This window comes from Myripristis murdjan, chromosome 15 (genome assembly GCF_902150065.1).
Source record: "Myripristis murdjan chromosome 15, fMyrMur1.1, whole genome shotgun sequence".
NCBI lineage: Eukaryota > Metazoa > Chordata > Actinopteri > Holocentriformes > Holocentridae > Myripristis > Myripristis murdjan.
Genome location: NC_043994.1, coordinates 24,186,686 through 24,204,938, shown reverse-complemented (window position 1 = coordinate 24,204,938; position 18,253 = coordinate 24,186,686). Strand labels below are relative to the sequence as shown.

The 18,253-nt window shown below is 43.6% G+C and overlaps 1 protein-coding gene across 1 annotated transcript in view; it reads left to right on the top strand.

Moving 5' to 3' along the window:
- Positions 1-18,253, top strand: part of lyst (lysosomal trafficking regulator) — a 77,162-nt gene that overhangs the window by 53,523 nt on the left and 5,386 nt on the right. Inside the window, exons 24-48 of the mRNA XM_030069936.1 lie at positions 190-370; positions 1,246-1,415; positions 3,299-3,529; positions 3,759-3,925; positions 4,439-4,591; positions 5,288-5,479; positions 6,066-6,277; positions 6,410-6,619; positions 7,111-7,287; positions 7,550-7,626; positions 7,770-7,958; positions 8,965-9,110; positions 9,240-9,336; positions 10,090-10,151; positions 10,376-10,431; positions 10,552-10,704; positions 12,894-13,138; positions 13,777-13,843; positions 13,941-14,097; positions 14,711-14,851; positions 14,989-15,206; positions 15,306-15,536; positions 16,540-16,729; positions 16,872-17,008; positions 17,456-17,554. Of these exons, the coding sequence (XP_029925796.1) occupies positions 190-370; positions 1,246-1,415; positions 3,299-3,529; positions 3,759-3,925; positions 4,439-4,591; positions 5,288-5,479; positions 6,066-6,277; positions 6,410-6,619; positions 7,111-7,287; positions 7,550-7,626; positions 7,770-7,958; positions 8,965-9,110; positions 9,240-9,336; positions 10,090-10,151; positions 10,376-10,431; positions 10,552-10,704; positions 12,894-13,138; positions 13,777-13,843; positions 13,941-14,097; positions 14,711-14,851; positions 14,989-15,206; positions 15,306-15,536; positions 16,540-16,729; positions 16,872-17,008; positions 17,456-17,554 (3,958 nt within the window). The remainder of the gene's footprint in view (positions 1-189; positions 371-1,245; positions 1,416-3,298; positions 3,530-3,758; positions 3,926-4,438; positions 4,592-5,287; positions 5,480-6,065; positions 6,278-6,409; positions 6,620-7,110; positions 7,288-7,549; positions 7,627-7,769; positions 7,959-8,964; positions 9,111-9,239; positions 9,337-10,089; positions 10,152-10,375; positions 10,432-10,551; positions 10,705-12,893; positions 13,139-13,776; positions 13,844-13,940; positions 14,098-14,710; positions 14,852-14,988; positions 15,207-15,305; positions 15,537-16,539; positions 16,730-16,871; positions 17,009-17,455; positions 17,555-18,253) is intronic.

The window sequence follows — 18,253 nt, the reverse complement described above, 5'->3', positions numbered from 1 at the left end:
GTTCCACATTAGATACAAACACAAATGGCACCAGAACAAATGGATTTTACTTACATTTCAAAGGGGCTGTACAAGACTTAACTTAGATAATAAATTAGTAGATTATCCACATCTGTTAAAGAAAAGCATTTGTGTGCAAAAGAGTGTTATCTCAGGCACAGTAATTTTGAAAAATGCTGTGTGTCCCAGGTCGAGTACAGAGGACTGCCTGGTGCTGATCTGCTGTGGACTGTATGATCTCCTGCGGGGTGTCCTGCTGCTGCTGCCTGACCTCATGCTCGAGGAGGTGATGGACAAGCTCATCCAGCCGGAGGCCCTCATCGTCCTGGTCAACCACTCGTCACCCCTCATCCAGCAGGGAGTCATGAAGGTTGGTCCTGTATCCTCATTGAAGGGTCTCATGTGCCGGCAAACAGTGAATTCTCAATGGGCTTCGCACCAGGACTCAAATTTTGTTGTGTTGATGGCATCATAGATCGGTACGTTGTGTGATACCTGATTTAACTTTTGGACATTTGGCCCACACTCCTCTTCAGAACAGCTTCTTCCTAAATCACAAACATTATAAGTCACCAACAGTAAGTAGTGTAAGTAATGGTGAACCAATAAATTAAATTGTATCATTGTTAAAAAGCAATATCAGTGTTGGTCCAACATTATATTTACTGTCGATATTTGGCTAATTGTGAAAAAGGCGGTCTTGTGATTTTTCTAGGAGCGTGTCACTTAAGCCTAATCCGTTTTTGCCCCTGTATTTGTAATGAAAAATACATATCAATGTTCATATTCGCTGTTATGGGTCAGAAGATATCAGATATGAGCATCACAGTCAAAAGATCACAACAGTGCATCTCTAAATGAAAGAGTCAGTCTTGTTGCTCTAACAGTATCTCTGTGATGCACAACCAATCATGTGAGAGAAGCTAGGAGCAAAAATAAGCAAGTTTTTTTGTTTTTGTGTTTTAGTTAATGATCACAGCACATTAGAGCAAGTTAATTAGAAAGATATAGGAGAAACTGTGATTCATTGGGGAGAGGATGATGTGAGGTACATTTAGACCATCTGTTAGGAAACGCTGCTCTCAAGCGTAAATCTAACTGTAGGACGCTCGCACACCTGCCCCTCTCCGTGCTGCTCTATGAGGCATAAATGTATGAGTTAACAGTTTCCTAGGTGTTAATGTTATAATCTACTGCAGTTAAATATCTCACATATTTTTTTTTTTTTTTTGTTCTTCCTTCCAGCTGCTGGACGCCTATTTCAGCAGAGCCTTCAAGGAGCAGAAGGAGAAGTTTCTGAAGAACCACGGCTTCTCCCTCCTGGCCAACCAGCTGTACATCCACCAGGGCAGCCAGGGGCTCCTCGAGTGCTTCCTGGAGATGCTGTTTGGACGTCCTGTGGGCCTGGAGGAAGAGTGAGTCGGGGGGCAAGACACAGGATGTCTGCAGTAGGGCTGCATCATGTGGTTTAAAAAAAAAAGTCATATTATGATTATTTTGTCAGGTTAGGGTTAGGGGTAAGGGTTAGGTTATTGTGATTGTGATAATATTTTCAGTTTTACTGCGAGTTATTGTTTTTGCATCATAAGTTTCATTTTAACTGGAAACAAATTGGAAAATGAGGAAGATGTGATTGCTGCTGGGGGTCTGCACCAAACCATCATGTTTTGTTTGTATTTTTTTACACCTGGACAATATGATTTGCTGGCCAGGGTGTCTCTGTCCCTCAGCAACACTTTATTTGTAATGGTATACTGTCACATTTAACCCTAAAAAAAATTGCAGCTGCTGTGATTTGGATTTTGCACCATATAGACTCAGCCACTACATTACATGCTTATTCCACATTTTTAACACCATTTAAACACAAAAATGGCCGTTTTACCTTGCTGTCTGTTTTGTGGTTTTCTAGTTTAAGCTCCTTGCACCATCAAGTTCCTGTCAGTGCAGCAGAATTATGTTGGCATAATTTTGCAGAAGTACAATCTAAAAGAGTACACCGGGGATGAAGGGGAAGGACAGACAGGGAGTCTGGGTTAAAAGTTGCATTTGTACAAATTTTCGCTGTCATTATTGACTTCTCAAGCAAACTATGCAGCAGCCACGGCTCTAGCCACCCAAATACACGCCTTTGAAATCCTGTTTTTCTGCCTTCTTGTTATTAAATGGCTAAATGTTGCATTTTTTTCAGTTGTATGCTAGTTGTAATCAATATGTAATTGTCAGATCTACCTCAGCCTGCAGAGAAACTTTCTTTAAATTGATTATTGTAGCTTTAAATAATCAAAATGTAAGGCCTTAAACACAATTTAATATTTTAAATTAACTAATTTGTGCTAGTATTTTTTTTTTCATCATGTCATCATCATCTGGTTTTTATTATATCACTTTGAACCGCATGCATGTCCACTGTTCAGTCAGTACTGGAGAAGGGTGATACAACATCATACGCCTAAATATTTAATCTGGTTTCTCACACTGCTCATTTATACTGTTCAATAATGCTTCAGAACTTTCATAGCTGTGATCAATCATCAAAAGTGTAGTTTGACAGCCTTTAGTTGTCTTTAAGTTCTTCTCCAAGTAGCTTTAAAAGATCTTAAAAGTCACTCTGAAATCTGCATATACCCTGATACAGCTAGCTGGGTAACCATCCAGTTTTTTAATGTGAGTTATGATGTATTAAACTGGAAAAGCTGAAGGGAAAAGGGCAAATTTAGATTGTTAAAAGGTTTGTGCGCTCGCTTGGGGGCAGAAAAGCCTTGGTTACTAAAGAAATGATACATTAAGTAAAGCTAGAAACCCATTTGTTGAATTAAATAATGATGGAGCGATGTTTGCAAAAAAAACTCTCCATAATATATCTGTCCACCACGACCTTTTAGAAATGTCATTCCTACTGTTCCACCGATGGACAATGAGCCAGCCGTGGTTGAACAGCCATTAGTTGGTGCATTAGATTACTGCAACAGGCATTTCTTTGTTTTCATCTTCAGCATGAAATATGGCAAACTTGAGCTGACATCAAAGAGAAATAACAAGTTGCCCTCTGCTCATCAATCCCTCAGAGTCTTCATTTCTTCTCTGAAGGGTGTTTTTTCTATACTTCTATATTCAGAAAGTCTCTTTAATGCCTTCAACCCATCTAAAGAAAACACCTAATATGCATTTTACTTTTTGCAGCATTCTAGATTTCATTTCAGATTTGCACGATAGTTGCAAGGGGTAGTCATTTATGAGGTCTTTTATTTGTGTATTTGTTTGTTTTATTTTTGTCTTCTCTGTTGTTATTTTCCAGTCTGGACCTGGAGGAAATGGAGAACATCTCGCCCTTCAGGAAGCGCTGCATCATCCCAGTGTTGGGTCTGATTGAAAACTCCCTGTATGAGAACTCGCTGGTGCACAACATCCTGTGCATGCTGCTGCAGCTGCTCAACGCCTGCCCCAAGCTAGCAGACATCCTGCTGGACCACGGGCTCCTCTACGTGCTCTTTAACACCCTCTCCACCCTCAACGGCATGGAGAACGGGTACGGCTGCAAGGATAGAGAATGATTCACTGAAACGCGTCCATGGGGTTCAAGCACAGTTCGCACATCGCTCGTTTTTTTTTTTTTTTTTTTTTTTTTTTGTCTTAAACCCTTGAGCCATAAATTAAATCATTAATCCACTCAGTGCTCATTGATGCAGCAGGTACAAGTGGTTGAGGCACTTCCTGAGCTTAATATTGTCTTCTTTTCTTTTGTGCCTCCTCCTCAGTATTCCTCTGAATGACTACAAGCTCTTGGTGTGTGACATCCAGCAGCTGTTAGTGGCAGTGACGATCCACTCCTGCAGCTCTTCAGGGTCCCAGTACTTCCGCATCATCGAGGACCTAATTACCTTGCTGGGTTTCATGCAGACAAGCAAGATGCGCCGCACACAGGGTGAGGACCGGGCATATGAAATGCAATGGACATGCAAAATACATCAGTGCTGGTTGTGAATGGTTGTAGCGCTGCCGAGCTCCGCTGGGTAGCAAAGACGCTCGGCTGCAGTATACTGTGCATGATAGATGGAGTCACTCCATGTCCTCAATTGTTCCATGAGATCTCATCTTTTTCAAGAAGTACCTTATTTCCCCTTTTCCCACTGAATGATTTCCTCTCTCTGCTCTCTCCACTTGCCCTCTAAAATGTCTCTTCTATTTATCTCTTTAGCTCTTATCGACCTCTTTGCTATTTCGGAGCTCTGACAATCATTCTGTGATCACAGAGCTTTTGTCGAGTGCAAAAGACCTTGACCTTGGCACCCTTTATATTTGGGTGGGTCTAAGTTTTAGTGATGTGGAACTACGATGCTTATTCCAGTCCTGTATTCAGTGGAGTGCCAGCAGAATACCTGAAATATAAACGCAAAATGCCAGTGACACCCATGGTTCCTTCTCTCCCTTTTTGCAGAGATGGCCGTGGCTCTGCAGTTCCGCGTCCTCCAGTCAGCGATAGAGTTCATAAAGACCACCGCCAATCAGGACCCTCAGAAGCTGAGCAGCTCTGTAAATGTACCCAGCTCTCCACATCATGCCATCTATCAGAAACGCAAGAGCATTGCAGGTGAGTATCTCAGACTGAATGTGGTGGCAGAAAGGGTTTTATTTCCAAAACGTCATGTCATAAGGCAAAACTCATCCTGTCTTCTCAGGTGTTTCACTGTGACATTCTGACCTGTCTGTGTCGATCCCTTCCCATCCCAATATAAAGGTTCCATTGCCATGAAAGACTCCATTATCCCCCGCATCCCTAGGCAGCACTACTGCTCCTATGGCCAGATCCCCCTGTCCCCTCCCTTCAGCTTCCTGTCCCAGGACTATCCCCTCCCCTCCCCCACTGGAGCTCCATGCTACATGTTCCACTCTGATTCAGGTAGCTGGGACCACTGGAAAACATACTCCCCGCCAAGGGACATGTTTCCGTGTTTTTGCAGTGAACTCACCCTTTCCCTGGTCCTCACCCGGGGGCTTAATTTGCCCAGTACCCTTGTGCACTACTGGTGCCTGTGTTTGTGTGTGTGTGTGTGTTTGTATGAATACTCCACTAAATCACTGTTAAACATTTCGGTGCTGATGGCATTTGATCAGCGAATCTTTCTCATCTTCCGAGTGTTCAATGATGTATGAGATATTTGCATAACCTTCCTCTAAACTTGAAGATAAAAAGCATGCTTTTCTTCAGCATCTCGTGCGCCCGTTACACGCTGTGATGCAGGTTGTGTTCTCTAAAACTGGGCATGTTCTCGCGGCGCACCTGCAGGTCGGCGCCGGTTCTCCCTGGCCCAGTCTGACTCTCTCCTAACTCGGATGCGCTCTGTAGCCAGTGACGAGCTCAACCAGATGATGCAGAGAAGGATCAGCCAGGAAAACCCCATTCGCGCCAGTGAGACAGAGTTTGTCCAACGGCTGCAGAGGCTTGTGGTCCTTGCTGTCAACAGACTCATCTACCATGGTAATGGAAAAAAATGTCCTTTTTCATTTATTGACATTTTAGAAGGTTAATGGAGCCCCTACTTCACATCTATCCAGGTCTAAATAATCATTTCAGACAACTTCACATTTGAAACACCTACCCACCTGAACAGCAACTTCTAAAACCCTTAAAGGACCACGCCAGTGATTTTTCATGTTTGGCCAATTTCCTACAGGTTACCCACATTTTACATCACAACAAACCATTTTGCAAATCATGTGGGGCTAATAAAGATTTCACAGCATACAGTAAAAATTTCAAATTTGAATTTTTGGTTGAAACATCCACCATATATTGTCGTAAACGTCTCCCTGGGGACTATTTTCTGACAGTGAGACCGTTTCACTCCGCCCAATTTCAAGTCATCAAAACGTATTTACAATTTGTAGATATGCAGTAGTTTAATAAACACTATATTGCATCCTTCACCTCATACAAGCATAAATGTCAGTGTGTTTATATACAGTTATTGTATTCATGTAATGTTTTCACCTCCAACATTGTATGAGTTTATCCAAAATTGCTCTCATTTTGTGTTCTAATCTCGGTTCTTGTCCTGTGTCAGATGTGAGCCAGGACTTGTATGATCTGCTGAATATCCCTGACTCTCCGGACCACCAGCCGCTCACCCCAGACCCAGGTGACCCGGCACAAGATGACGGCAGCTCCTCCTCCGTCCCGCCCTCGCCCATTCCCTTCACCCTCCCCCCTGCCAGCAAGAAGAGCTTTCAGAAGGACATTCTCAAACTCATGATGGAGGGGATTAAACTCAGCCTGGTATGATAACAACCATTTAGAGTCCTTTTTCATCCTTGGAAAAAAATGTCTCTATTTAACATTTCCAAAGTTGTGGTTGGTGCTCGTTTGACTTCCTGAGTGTGTGACCTTGTGATGGTTGTGGTTCCTCAGGGCAGCATGGGTCGCGGTGGAGCTCCGCATCAGCAGTGGCGCAGGATCCTGTGGTCGTGCCGGGACACCTTTAGGGTCCAAATAGGCCGCCTGCTGGTTCACACACTCAGCCCTGCACTTCCCCTCTCTGACAGGAAGGAGGCGCTGGAGTTTGTGTTTGATCACAGACATATAGACATCCTCAGGGAGAGCCTCAGCCCGGCTCTGGAGGTGAGTGTAAAGCAGCCGCCTTATTTAGCCATCTTATCCTTGGACAGTACGAGCATTCAGAGCCAAGAAAATGCATTTGGGATTTCTGATCATATGTTTTGATTTGAGAATACTTAGATTTAATTATTTCTCTGACATTTCTATTGCACTTGAGTTGAAATACTTTTTAAATCTGCCTCTTCAGTGGCGGGAGCAGGGGGAAAGTGTGAGTGAGTGTCCATTAGTTTTGTTTGCCATTTTCACACGTACAGAGTTCTCAGACAGCTGTCAGACCGTGACTCTGAAATAACTCAGATAGATGTCTTCATGCTCTTCATCCGCCCACGTCTACTGCCACTGGAGTCTCCTTTCACTCTGTGCACTCCTCTCGGGTTTTACTGAAGGTCGAACAGCTGGATGGGACTTGTTTCCTGTCCATCACCGCGCGTGGCTTGGCTCAAATACAAATGAAATATTGATCACTGTTTTCTTTTCTTCTCTCTCTCGCTCAGCATGGACCAAAGCTGTCACTCTACCTGTATGAGATGCTTCATGACCACAAGGACAGCCTCACCAAAGAGGAGCAGTCTGCTGTGGGCGTGTTCATGACCTCGCTCAAGCTTTGTGGTCATCGCTGCATCCCTCCCAACGCACCGCACAAGCCAGACTTGCTCAAGGCTATAAAAGAGGTACGTCCTACAGAGACAAACATTCCTTCTAAACAGGGAAAGGAAAATGATTTCTAAGCCCTTTTCAACCAAGCCATGTTTGGCTGGATATGTTTCACACCAGCCCAGCAGCATGAAAGATCAGCATTTGTGCAGGTGAAAAAATCTTGAGGTCTTACATAAATACTGCAGCTCTAAGTGCACTCTGTCAGGTTGCTTCAATCAGATTTAATGCATTTTAAGAAAGTAGTTTATGTCTGATTGTATTCATCTATTCATCCAGGAAAAACTCAAATATGAGGCTGAGGAGAAAACAAGCAAAGTGGCATGGGAAAAGAAAATGTCCAACACTCAGAGGATGTGAGTAGTGCATTCTTTTCTTTTTTTTTTTTGTCAGTGTTTTATGGTTTGCGCCTCAGTGGACACACAGAGAATATCCTGGTGAGAAACGTGGCTTTAATCTACTATTTTATCCACTCCATTTCTCTCTTATTCCTCTGCAGTCTTATCCAGAGGCTGGATGGAAAGTCTAAGGACATTTCTAAGATTGCAGCAGACATCACTCAGAGTGTGTCTCTACAGCAAGGCATTGAGAGGAAGAAAGTGATCCAGCACATCAGAGGCCTCTACAAGACTGACCTGAGCGCCAGCCGTCACTGGCAGGAGCTCGTGCAGCAACTCACACATGACCGGTGAGCGTGGAAAGCCAACTCTCACAAGGCTACAGACTACTGGAGCGAGATATCGTAATATGACTGCAGTTGTGATTGTTATTATTCTCCTCTTCTCCCACTTATCCTCCTTGTCATTAATAATTATAGGAAGAGCACAGGCCTGACTGCAGATCCATGTTCAACTGGAGCAGAAAGGCACATCTTTTATAAATCATCTTTTGCATTCCTCTCAGCGCTTATTTTGTAATTTAAGAAGAAACTGATTATTTTTCATGATTTACATAGCCGAGAAACTTATTCCTAAGTCTATCCACACTACAGCGTAATTTAAATGTAGTCCTTTCTTGAGCCCCTGTAATCCATTAATTGTTTGACTGCTTCCCCTTAGAAAAAATAGAATATATTTTGCACATCCCTGAGAAGAATAATATTGAAATCATTATTGTTTTCAGTGATTATAATATGAATCACAATACATGGGGACACCACTTTTTATGCCTAATTTGTTTCTGAGTGCTTATGAAAAAAAATGAGGCAAAACGCTAATGCTGAGGATTTGAGTTTGAGTATAATAAAAGATTTTCTCAGACGTGCAGATTTATTGGTAGCACCAGAACACCTTATTAAAAACAGTAACACATTTCCATGAGGGGAAAAAAAATTGCATCCACTCGCAATTTTGAAATCAATCAAAGCAGGTAGAAGGCCGCATTGAAATTGTGATATGCCTGAACTGTACATGTGGACATCCATATGCAATGAGGCTTCTTTTGTACTGAATAGATGGGAGCGGTGTCCGTATGGCCCGGTGCTCTGAGGTATTTTCTGTGTAACCACAATGCTCCGGTTTCACATTCATCCCAGGACGTTTGTCGAATGTCATCACCTTCTCTTTTGCTATGTTTCCTGTCTCTTCCCATTTTCATCTGAGGAAATAGGCAAAACATAAAAAAAAAAACAATCTGAAAACAAAATAGATAAGAGTAGATGTCATGTTTTAGCGTGCTGTAATGGTGTGTTGCAGTGCGGTTTGGTACGACCAGACGTCCTACCCCACATCCTGGCAGCTGGACCCCACAGAGGGGCCTAACCGGGAACGCAGGCGCCTACAGAGATGCTACCTCACCATCCCCAACAAATACCTGCTCAAGGACAGACGCAAGGCCGAGGGTAAATAAACCCCCTTGTAGCAATTATGGCAAATATTCATCGACATTCTGTCTGTTTGCTCTCGCTGTGTGTTGGTCTGGTACAGTCTGGTTCAGTGTTTTGTTTGTTCTGTGCTCTGCGACTGTTTAGACACGGTGAAGCCACCTCTGTCCTTCCTGTTCGAGGATAAGACTCACTCCTCGTTCTCCTCCACGGTGAAAGACAAGGCCACTAGCGAGCCCATAAGGTATAAAATCTTACCTCTCCATCTGCCCACCTGCCTGTAAGCCTTTAATAAACAACATAACCCTCTAAGGACACCAGGATGATATGGAGAATGAACATGTGTGGAATGGCAGTCCATGCCACTGTTTAGTTACTGAATAATTTTCTCTTGTATCCTATTATCTTGCATATGTCAGTTCATATGACTGGATTATGGTTACACTTCTTCTTTTTGCACTGATGATGTTGATATCCTATGACTAGGGAAAGTTGTTTTGGCTGAGGGCTCTTTCTGTAACCCATGTGTATGATTATATATGTCTTCCTGGGGTTGCATTATACATATGTGCACTTCTCTGTGTGTTGAGCGGGGCCGGGTCACAGGACCACGGGGCCCTAAGGCGCAAACTTCGACAAAACTAGTCAGACTCTGTACATTTATCAATAATTCATAAAGCATCGTCTACAAGAAATGAAAATGAAAAGATTGTTTCTTTCTGTTCCGTCTTCCTACAATGCATTGGGGAAAAAACTTAAAGATTTGTAAAGGAGCAGACTTTTATTGACTGTTCTTGGCTAAACTCTTAAAATTAATTGGCCACTATATTTCCTGTACACAGTCATGCAAATATTTCCACTCTAGTATAAATCAAGTAATGCTCACATCACACGCGTCATGTCTGATCTACTTTTGTTAAATTGAGAGGTGTCTGTGCTTTACACGGTGTCATATTGCGGTGTAAGTCTGGATAAGAAACGTCTTTTTGTTCCTCAGGTTCACCAGACGATGCATCAGTGTCGCTCCCTCCAGAGAGACGGCAGGGGAGCTGCTTCTGGGTAAGATACTGACCCTCACCCACAGCGGCTCCATGCATAATATACCCTGTATAAAAGCAGGCAGTCACACAGCAGACAGGGCAGCGTGCTCTGCTGTGCACCAGAGAATACCGCTGTTCCCTCTCACACACAGGTGTTTGTTAGTTATTCACTGAAGGTTGCTTTTGTTTGTCTTGCTGCTTACAAAGTACATTAAATCTCACTCGCCCTCTGCTGTGTCACAGGAAAGACTGGGATGTACTTTGTGGAGGACAATGCTGCTGATGCTCATGACAACCAGGTAAAAGCAGGGGGGCTGTCGAGGTTCACTGCCTGCACAGCACTGCCAGAGGGATGACACTGCATTAAGTGAGTCCCCCGCGGCTGCTCAACGCCGAATCTCTTTTATGTGTTTGGACAGAGTCTTCATGGTGAGACTGAGGCGGCTTCTTTCTCCTGGACCTACGAGGAGATTAAGGAGGTCCATAAGCGCTGGTGGCAGCTGAGAGACAACGCTGTGGAGATATTCCTCACCAACGGCAGGACCCTGCTGTTAGCTTTTGACAACACCAAGGTAAGTCCAAACACAAACCAGGTGGCTCTCAAAGTGAGAGAGGCGGCCATGTGAGTGGAGGGTTGCCCATTTGAATCTCCAGACTTGGGGAATCTGGGCAGTCATGCTGCAAGGATAATCATTTAAATTAATCACCAACCATTTTGATAATTGGTCAATCATTTTGAGTCATTTTTAAGGAAAAAAATTCCAGATTCTCTTATTCCAGCTCCTCAGGTGTGAATATTTTCTGGTTTCTTTAGTCCTCTGTGACAGTAAACTAATTATCTTGTTGTGGGCTGTTGGTTGGGACAAAACAAGATGTTTGAGATGTTGTTTGACATTGCTTTTGGCTGTGGGAAATTTCAATCAACATTTTTCACCATTTCATAACATTTTATAGAGCCAACTACTAATCAATTAATCGAGAAAATAATCAACAGATTAATCAATATTGAAAATAATTGTTAGTTGCAGCTCTACTGGGCAGGACAAATGTCTGAATAATGACAATGCATTTATGGCACATTGGGTTTACTGTAAATATTAGCTTCTACCAGGGGAAAACCATTGATCGCAGCTTCCTATCAGTAATAACAAGGAGGATAAGTGGGATATTTTTTTCTGGCTTTTGATATCTCTTGGCATCATGAATTGCAGAAGTGTGTCAACACAGACAAAACACTGCAGCAAGTCCAGCAAAGTCAGCAGTCTGAGATAATTAAAATCCAAATGATCATCTTTATTCACAGTAATACAGTTAGCTCTAATACAGGCAAGTAGTCTCTGCCGCAGCTCATGCACAGACGATTGTAAGATAGTAAAAATTGTTTGGGATGTGGCCGCCCCAATGACTGATCCATGTGAATTCTTCCAAGTTGTAGCCATGAGATATCATCTTGCTCTTCTTCCAGTATGACGTCAATGTGGTGTGTCTTCCTTTTAGCAAGGCATTTAGCACCAGCATCCAAAGATAGAAAAGTGAATGTGAAGTGGGACGGATTATCTGTTCACGTACCATCTGTGTTTGGCTCTTTTGATTTCTCCGGCTCAGAATTTGCCTGCTCTAAATTTGCCATTACAGCAAACCAGAACTTTTTTATGTCCCGTGATTCCCAACCTCATGGTGCACGGGATGAGGGAAATATGTCATCATGGTGGCGTCTGTCTGTCTATCTGTCTGTGTGCACACGTCTTTTTGTGAACACCATTTCTCAAGCACAATGTAAGATAGAAGCTTCATACTTATACCACCGATTTTAGTGCTTCATTAGATACAGAGTTCATCTTAATGCCATCATTCGTTGTGTGAAGTGTGTTGACATTAACATATTTACTATTTAATGCATTCATTAGCTTAATTAATGGTGTCATTAGCATAACTTGATTATGGTAAGACAAGGTGCTTTTTGTCCCATGGCATTTAGACCAGGGGAGACCAAAAGTCTCCACAGACAAATTTCAGGTTGACTAGGAAGTCCTAAAAACAAGTGGAAACCCTGGGATACATAGCTGCCCATAATTAAGTTATTAAACTGAAAAAAATAATGCATATAGGGCTAGGCAATATATTAGTATTATATCAATATCGTGATGTAAGACTAAATATCATCTGAGATTTTGAATATTATAATATCTTGATATGGCATAAGTTGTCCTTTTTTAACGTCATTACAGTAAAGGCATGCAGTTTTCAACTTAATGAACTGTTCTGTTTTATTATTTACCTCTGACTGCTTGGTCGTCATATCCGCACTACTAATAACTGTTCACAATATCAATATCGAGATACTTCAAAAATATCGTGATATTTTGGGTTGCCCCGGTGGCTCACCTGGTAGAGTGCCCTTTGCTGCATGTCATCCTCTCTTTCTCCCCTGCCTTTTCCTCTCTTTCTCTAATATCACTATCAAATAAAGCAGAGAAGCCAAAAATAATTATCTTTGAAACATATTGGGACATTTGATTTTGTCTATATCGCCCAGCCCTAAATAGGACAATACATAAAATGCGCAAAGACAAAAAAATTGACTGTTTTTATGTAGGCGTCATATGGGAGGAGCAGTTTATCATGTCATAGGTGGATGGCATCACTGGCTATTAAATTAAAAGCTAGTACCAGCTTGATGTATCAGTGAAACCAGTCCCTTTCTTCAGTTCTTACACTTGAGTCGCACATCATCTCACGTCTCTGTGTGTTCGTGTTGTAGTTCCGCGACGACGTCTACCACAACATCCTGACGTCTGACCTGCCAAACCTGCTGGAGCACGGCAACATCACGGCTCTCACGCAGCTGTGGGGCTCGGGTCAGATCTCTAACTTTGAGTACCTCACGCACCTCAACAAGCACGCCGGCCGCTCCTTCAACGACCTCATGCAGTACCCGGTGTTCCCCTTCATCCTGCGAGACTACACCAGCGAGACTCTGGACCTGCAGGACCCCAACATCTACAGGTCGGTGCTGAATGGCAGCTCTGCTACAGAAGGGGAGCGGGTCATGAAAAGTGTCGAAGGTTGGGTCATTTAATGTATTATGCATGAAAGAGAAAGTGAATGAGAAAATTAGATTACATGTCACCGAGATGAGTCACACACACACACACACACACACACACACACACACACACACACGGTATAAAGACGTTGTACATCCTCTGTCATTTATGCCCCAGATTCTCGGTCTAAAAAGCTTTTGAGTACTTTTTGCAAGGTTCTCAAAGCACTAAGGAATCAGCCTTTGTTACATTTCAGCTAATTTTCTTTTTGCCCATTTGTTATTGGTTTTTTTTTTTTGTTGTTTTTTTTATTTAGTTTTTTGAATGATGCTACTTTACAGTATCGCAAATGAGGGCCTTGCTGTTGTGTATGCCAGAAGCATTCCAGACTGTTGTGATAAATTAGGTTAGGCATGGCTAATTGGCATATTACATTATTTTTTGAGTAACTGGATGCTGTACAGAAGGCAAATAGGTCCTCCTGTGGGGTTGAGACTTGTGACTCAGCAATCATTTACAATGGGAATATCGCCATCATTTGTCACCAGAGAACATGATTGTTCATTACTGCCTTGTTGACATGTTGTTGTCATGCAGGAATTTAAGCAAACCCATCGCAGTCCAGTCAAAAGAAAAAGAGGATCGCTACGTTGACAATTACAAGGTGAGACCTGTTGTACCTTTTGCATGTTTTAGTCGAGAGTGTTGCCCAGTGTGATTCACTCTGACAGAACACACTGATGTGTGTGTTTGTCCTGCAGTACCTGGAGGAGGAGTACAAGAAGGGTATTCGTGAGGATGACCCCATGCCCCCTGTCCAGCCTTACCACTACGGCTCGCACTACTCCAACAGCGGCACAGTGCTGCACTTCTTAGTCCGAATGCCCCCCTTCACCAAGATGTTCCTGGCCTACCAGGGTGAGTCACACAGGCCCGCTCAACACCAATCCTGTCTAAAATCCACAAAGAAAATCATCAACTACAATAAAAAAAAAAAACTTTTTACCAGAGAAAAATAATCACCCTCTATAGCAGCACAATGTGTGACAATGTGTATAGTTTCCAGAAGTACTTTAAATGTTAATTGACTGACAACCCAGCACATAATTATCATTTATCTTCTAAAAGCTTTTAGTGGCAACTGAGTGCCACCTGTCTGCACGATGTCGGCAGCTCCATCTTGGAACCCTTAATGTGTTATGCTTTTAGCACTGAGTGCCAAATGCAGGAACATCCTGATCTCAGATCTAACTGTGTCGCTCATTGCCGTGGCTGTGTTGCATCATATGTATTAGCCCTGAAAGGACATTTCCCTTTTATGGCTCTTCACCCTTCCACTCCCATTTTCCTTTTCTTCCTTTCTTATTTATTTTTTTTCCTTCATCTCTCGCTCTCTTCCAATCCTCTGAACTCTCCCATCTTTTTATGTGACTGCAAATATATTCAGCAAGCCTTGCTTCTGAGGTCAGGAAAGAGGATCTTTCAATCAGTGAGATGAATTTATAATTAGTTTGTATTTGACCTTAATCAGACCAGAGCTTTGATATCCCGGACCGGACATTTCACTCAATGAACACGACCTGGCGCCTGTCGTCCTACGAGTCCATGACTGATGTCAAAGAGCTCATTCCAGAGTTTTTCTACCTCCCAGAATTCCTGGTCAACAGAGAGGGTAGGAGACTACACTGCTATACAGTATTTTTGCATTCTCTTTCATTCCTTTCTGCCCTCATTCTTTGCCTTCAGTGTTTCATACATGCAGAGTACCTACCAGTTTGAAACAACTCTTTTTCCCATGTGTCTGTATAGGTTTTGATTTTGGGGTGCGTCAGAACAGCGAGAGGGTAAATCATGTGAATCTGCCCCCCTGGGCCCGCAACGACCCGCGTCTCTTCATTCTGATCCACCGTCAGGCGCTGGAGTCGGACCAGGTCTCCCAGACGCTGTGCCAGTGGATCGACCTGGTGTTTGGGCTTAAACAGAAAGGCAAAGCCGCCGTCCAGGCCATCAACGTCTTCCACCCAGCTGTGAGTGAATGCCTAATTCATCACTTGTTTCCTAGACAACATAATTGTTCTAGCAGTTGTCTTAAGCACTGATGTTGATTTTCATATCCTCTTCCCCAGACCTATTTTGGCATGGATGTTTCAGCTGTAGAAGACCCAGTGCAACGACGGGCCCTGGAGACCATGATCAAGACGTACGGACAGACACCCAGGCAGCTGTTCAACGCCTCTCACATCAGCAGGGCCGGTCCCAGACTCATGATGGAGGGCGAGCTGCCAGCAGCCATGGGTCTCCTGGTTCAACTGGCATTCAGGGAAACCAGAGAACAGGCCAAAGAAATAGTCTACCCGGTAATCTACACTGGGTTGCTGGGCTTGGCGTATCTGCCTCAATTAACAGTTCACCCAAAATATAAAAAGCGACGATTTCTCACTTAACCTGTCGTGCAATCTATCATTCAGATAGTTTGCGTGAGTTGGCGAGGTTTTCAATCTGCTGCAACCTTCCCTGTCTCCTTTCCCCTCAATATAACGGGGTTGGATGGGTATTCATTTGTGCAGTTCAAACTGTCAAAAGTGTACATGTGAAAAACTCAACAGCAACAGCTCTTTCAAAAAATAATAACACATAACCACCATAATCCACAGCCCTCGGGGCCGAAGAGTTTTGTTTGGAACTATTTCCTGCCAAAGAACACAGCAAAATGTATCTTTCTGCCCCTGGTGAGTACGAATTCGAGGTAAGACCAGTTTGCCATGTTCTTAGGCAGAAAATAGTTCCCAACGAAACTCCCAAGGGGTATAGATTATGCCAGGCAGAACGCAGATCCCAGCAGGCTAGAAACCTTACCAAATCCCACACAACCCGGATGGATAGATTTCAGTAGTAGCCTAGTAATTAGAAAAATGGGTCTTGTTTGTATTTTGCGTGAACTGTTTTTGTATATGCTTAAAATTCTGTTTATTTTGATGTCTGATTTACATAAGATGTCAGGAATTTGTCTTCTTGCATAACCTGCATAGATTTATAGACATCAACAAACATGTCGTACCCCCATGCATATGCATTTCATCAGAGCTGTCAGAGCAGGATTTTCTGCAGTGCAGCACCTGGAGTTTAGTGCCTAGCTGAAGGTGACTTGAACACTGTCAGTGGGAAACAGATATAATAATAGCTGCTGAGCAGTTAGAATGAACCAACAACCTTGAACTTGTTAGTCAGCCCCTCCACCTCTTGGCTAACTTCACCTGCTGCTCCTCTGGCAGCCCGCTGTGCAGCATGACGGGCATGACAATGCAATGCCCATGAAATGATCTGCCTCCCAACTGATTATTTCCTCTTCCTGCCCCACAGAGTCCCCTGCCGTGGATCAAAGGTCTAAAGTGGGGGGAATACGTCGGGTCCCCCAGCGCTCCAGACCCGGTGGTGTGCTTCAGCCAGCCCCATGGTGAGAGGTTTGGCTCCCTGCTGGCTCTGCCAACGCGAGCCATTTGTGGGCTGTCACGCAAGTTCTGCCTCATGATGATTTACAGCAAGGAGCAGGGTAGGAAGCCCACCAGCCACTCACAGCTGACCTTGGAAATACAGTATATATTGCCGAATGACCCACAAAACTGAGTCTATTCATTTCCCCCTCTCTCCCCCCCTCTCTCCCCCCCTCTCTCTTTTCTCTCTTGGTGCTGCAGGAGTTCGGAGCATGCACAGCACAGACATCCAGTGGTCCGCCATCTTGAGTTGGGGCTATGCAGACAACATGTTGCGGCTGAAGAGCAAACAGAGCGAGCCACCCATCAACTTCATCCAGTGCTCGCAACTTCACCAGGTAGAAACGAGTCTGAGCCCTACTGTCCCTGATAGGCTCATCTGAGCCAGTCTTGGTTGATCAGTAGATATTTTAGCGTTGCCTTGTTCATTCATGCGATATATAGACAAATTTTCCCAATGAACCAGTAATGGCAAATTTAAAATATAAATACTTAAGCACAGCAAAAAATAAATTCTTAGTAACAAGTTATTTATTGTAATTTTAATGCATTGATGCCTCATGAATTTATCAACATAATAAAATGCCCGTTGATATTGATAAATCGACATTTCATGACATGCCCAGAGGTCAGTTCAGTAATCAGGCAAATATGTGATATGCCACCCTCTTTACGAAAGTGCTTAGTAAACTCCAGAGCGCCCTCTGGTGAAAGGAAATAGTTTCCCCTCAGTGTTACTCAGCTGGGTGCTGGTTCCCTGTGTCTGATCTCCCTCCCCCTCCCAGGTGACCAGCTGCGCCTGGGTGCCCGATGGCTGCCAGCTTTTCACGGGTAGCAAGTGTGGAGTCATCACCGCCTACAGCAACCGCTTCACCAGCACCACGGTGGGTTTCCATGGCAACGCCCCCCTCCTACCCCCTCCAGCCTTCCGCCTCCACATCAACACCCACCCACCCACCTTCCATTATCCCCCCCGTTCGACCGGCTCACCGTGCACAAACGCTCTGGGTCTCTGTGTGCCGGCTTCATTAGTCATATCGCAGTTGCCCTAGAAACACATTTCCATCGAACCCACAAGTGGGATTATGGGTCTGGGAGTTCAGTCATCAGAGAGGCTTTCAGACTTTCACTGGTCCCCGTGAGTGGGCACCCAGGTTTCCTCTCTCTTTGTCTCTGAAGGGCGTCTCGATAACAATAGATGTGATGTGTATTCCTCTGAAAGTTGTTACTCACTGTGGGCACCTGCTTTAATTGAGTTTGTAGGACACGTTGAGTAACCTATCCTACTTAAAACCAGGATGTCTAATTAAAAACAACATCTTCATCCACTGACTTGAGTGTTTGCATTATGGTTGGCCCAGTTACCCCTGCTGGGATGTGCTGTGGGGTGGGACTAAGGGGGGAAAAATCTAATAGGGTAAAATATTTATTTTATTTTATGTTGTCGCCAAACCAAAAAACGGTATATGTTATTATATGTTTTGTCGTTGTGTTGTGTTTAATTCTGCGATATTTGTGTCTATCTTTGCTACTGTATTTCCCCAATTAATTGCCCGGGCGTTTAATACACAAAATCAACTTGG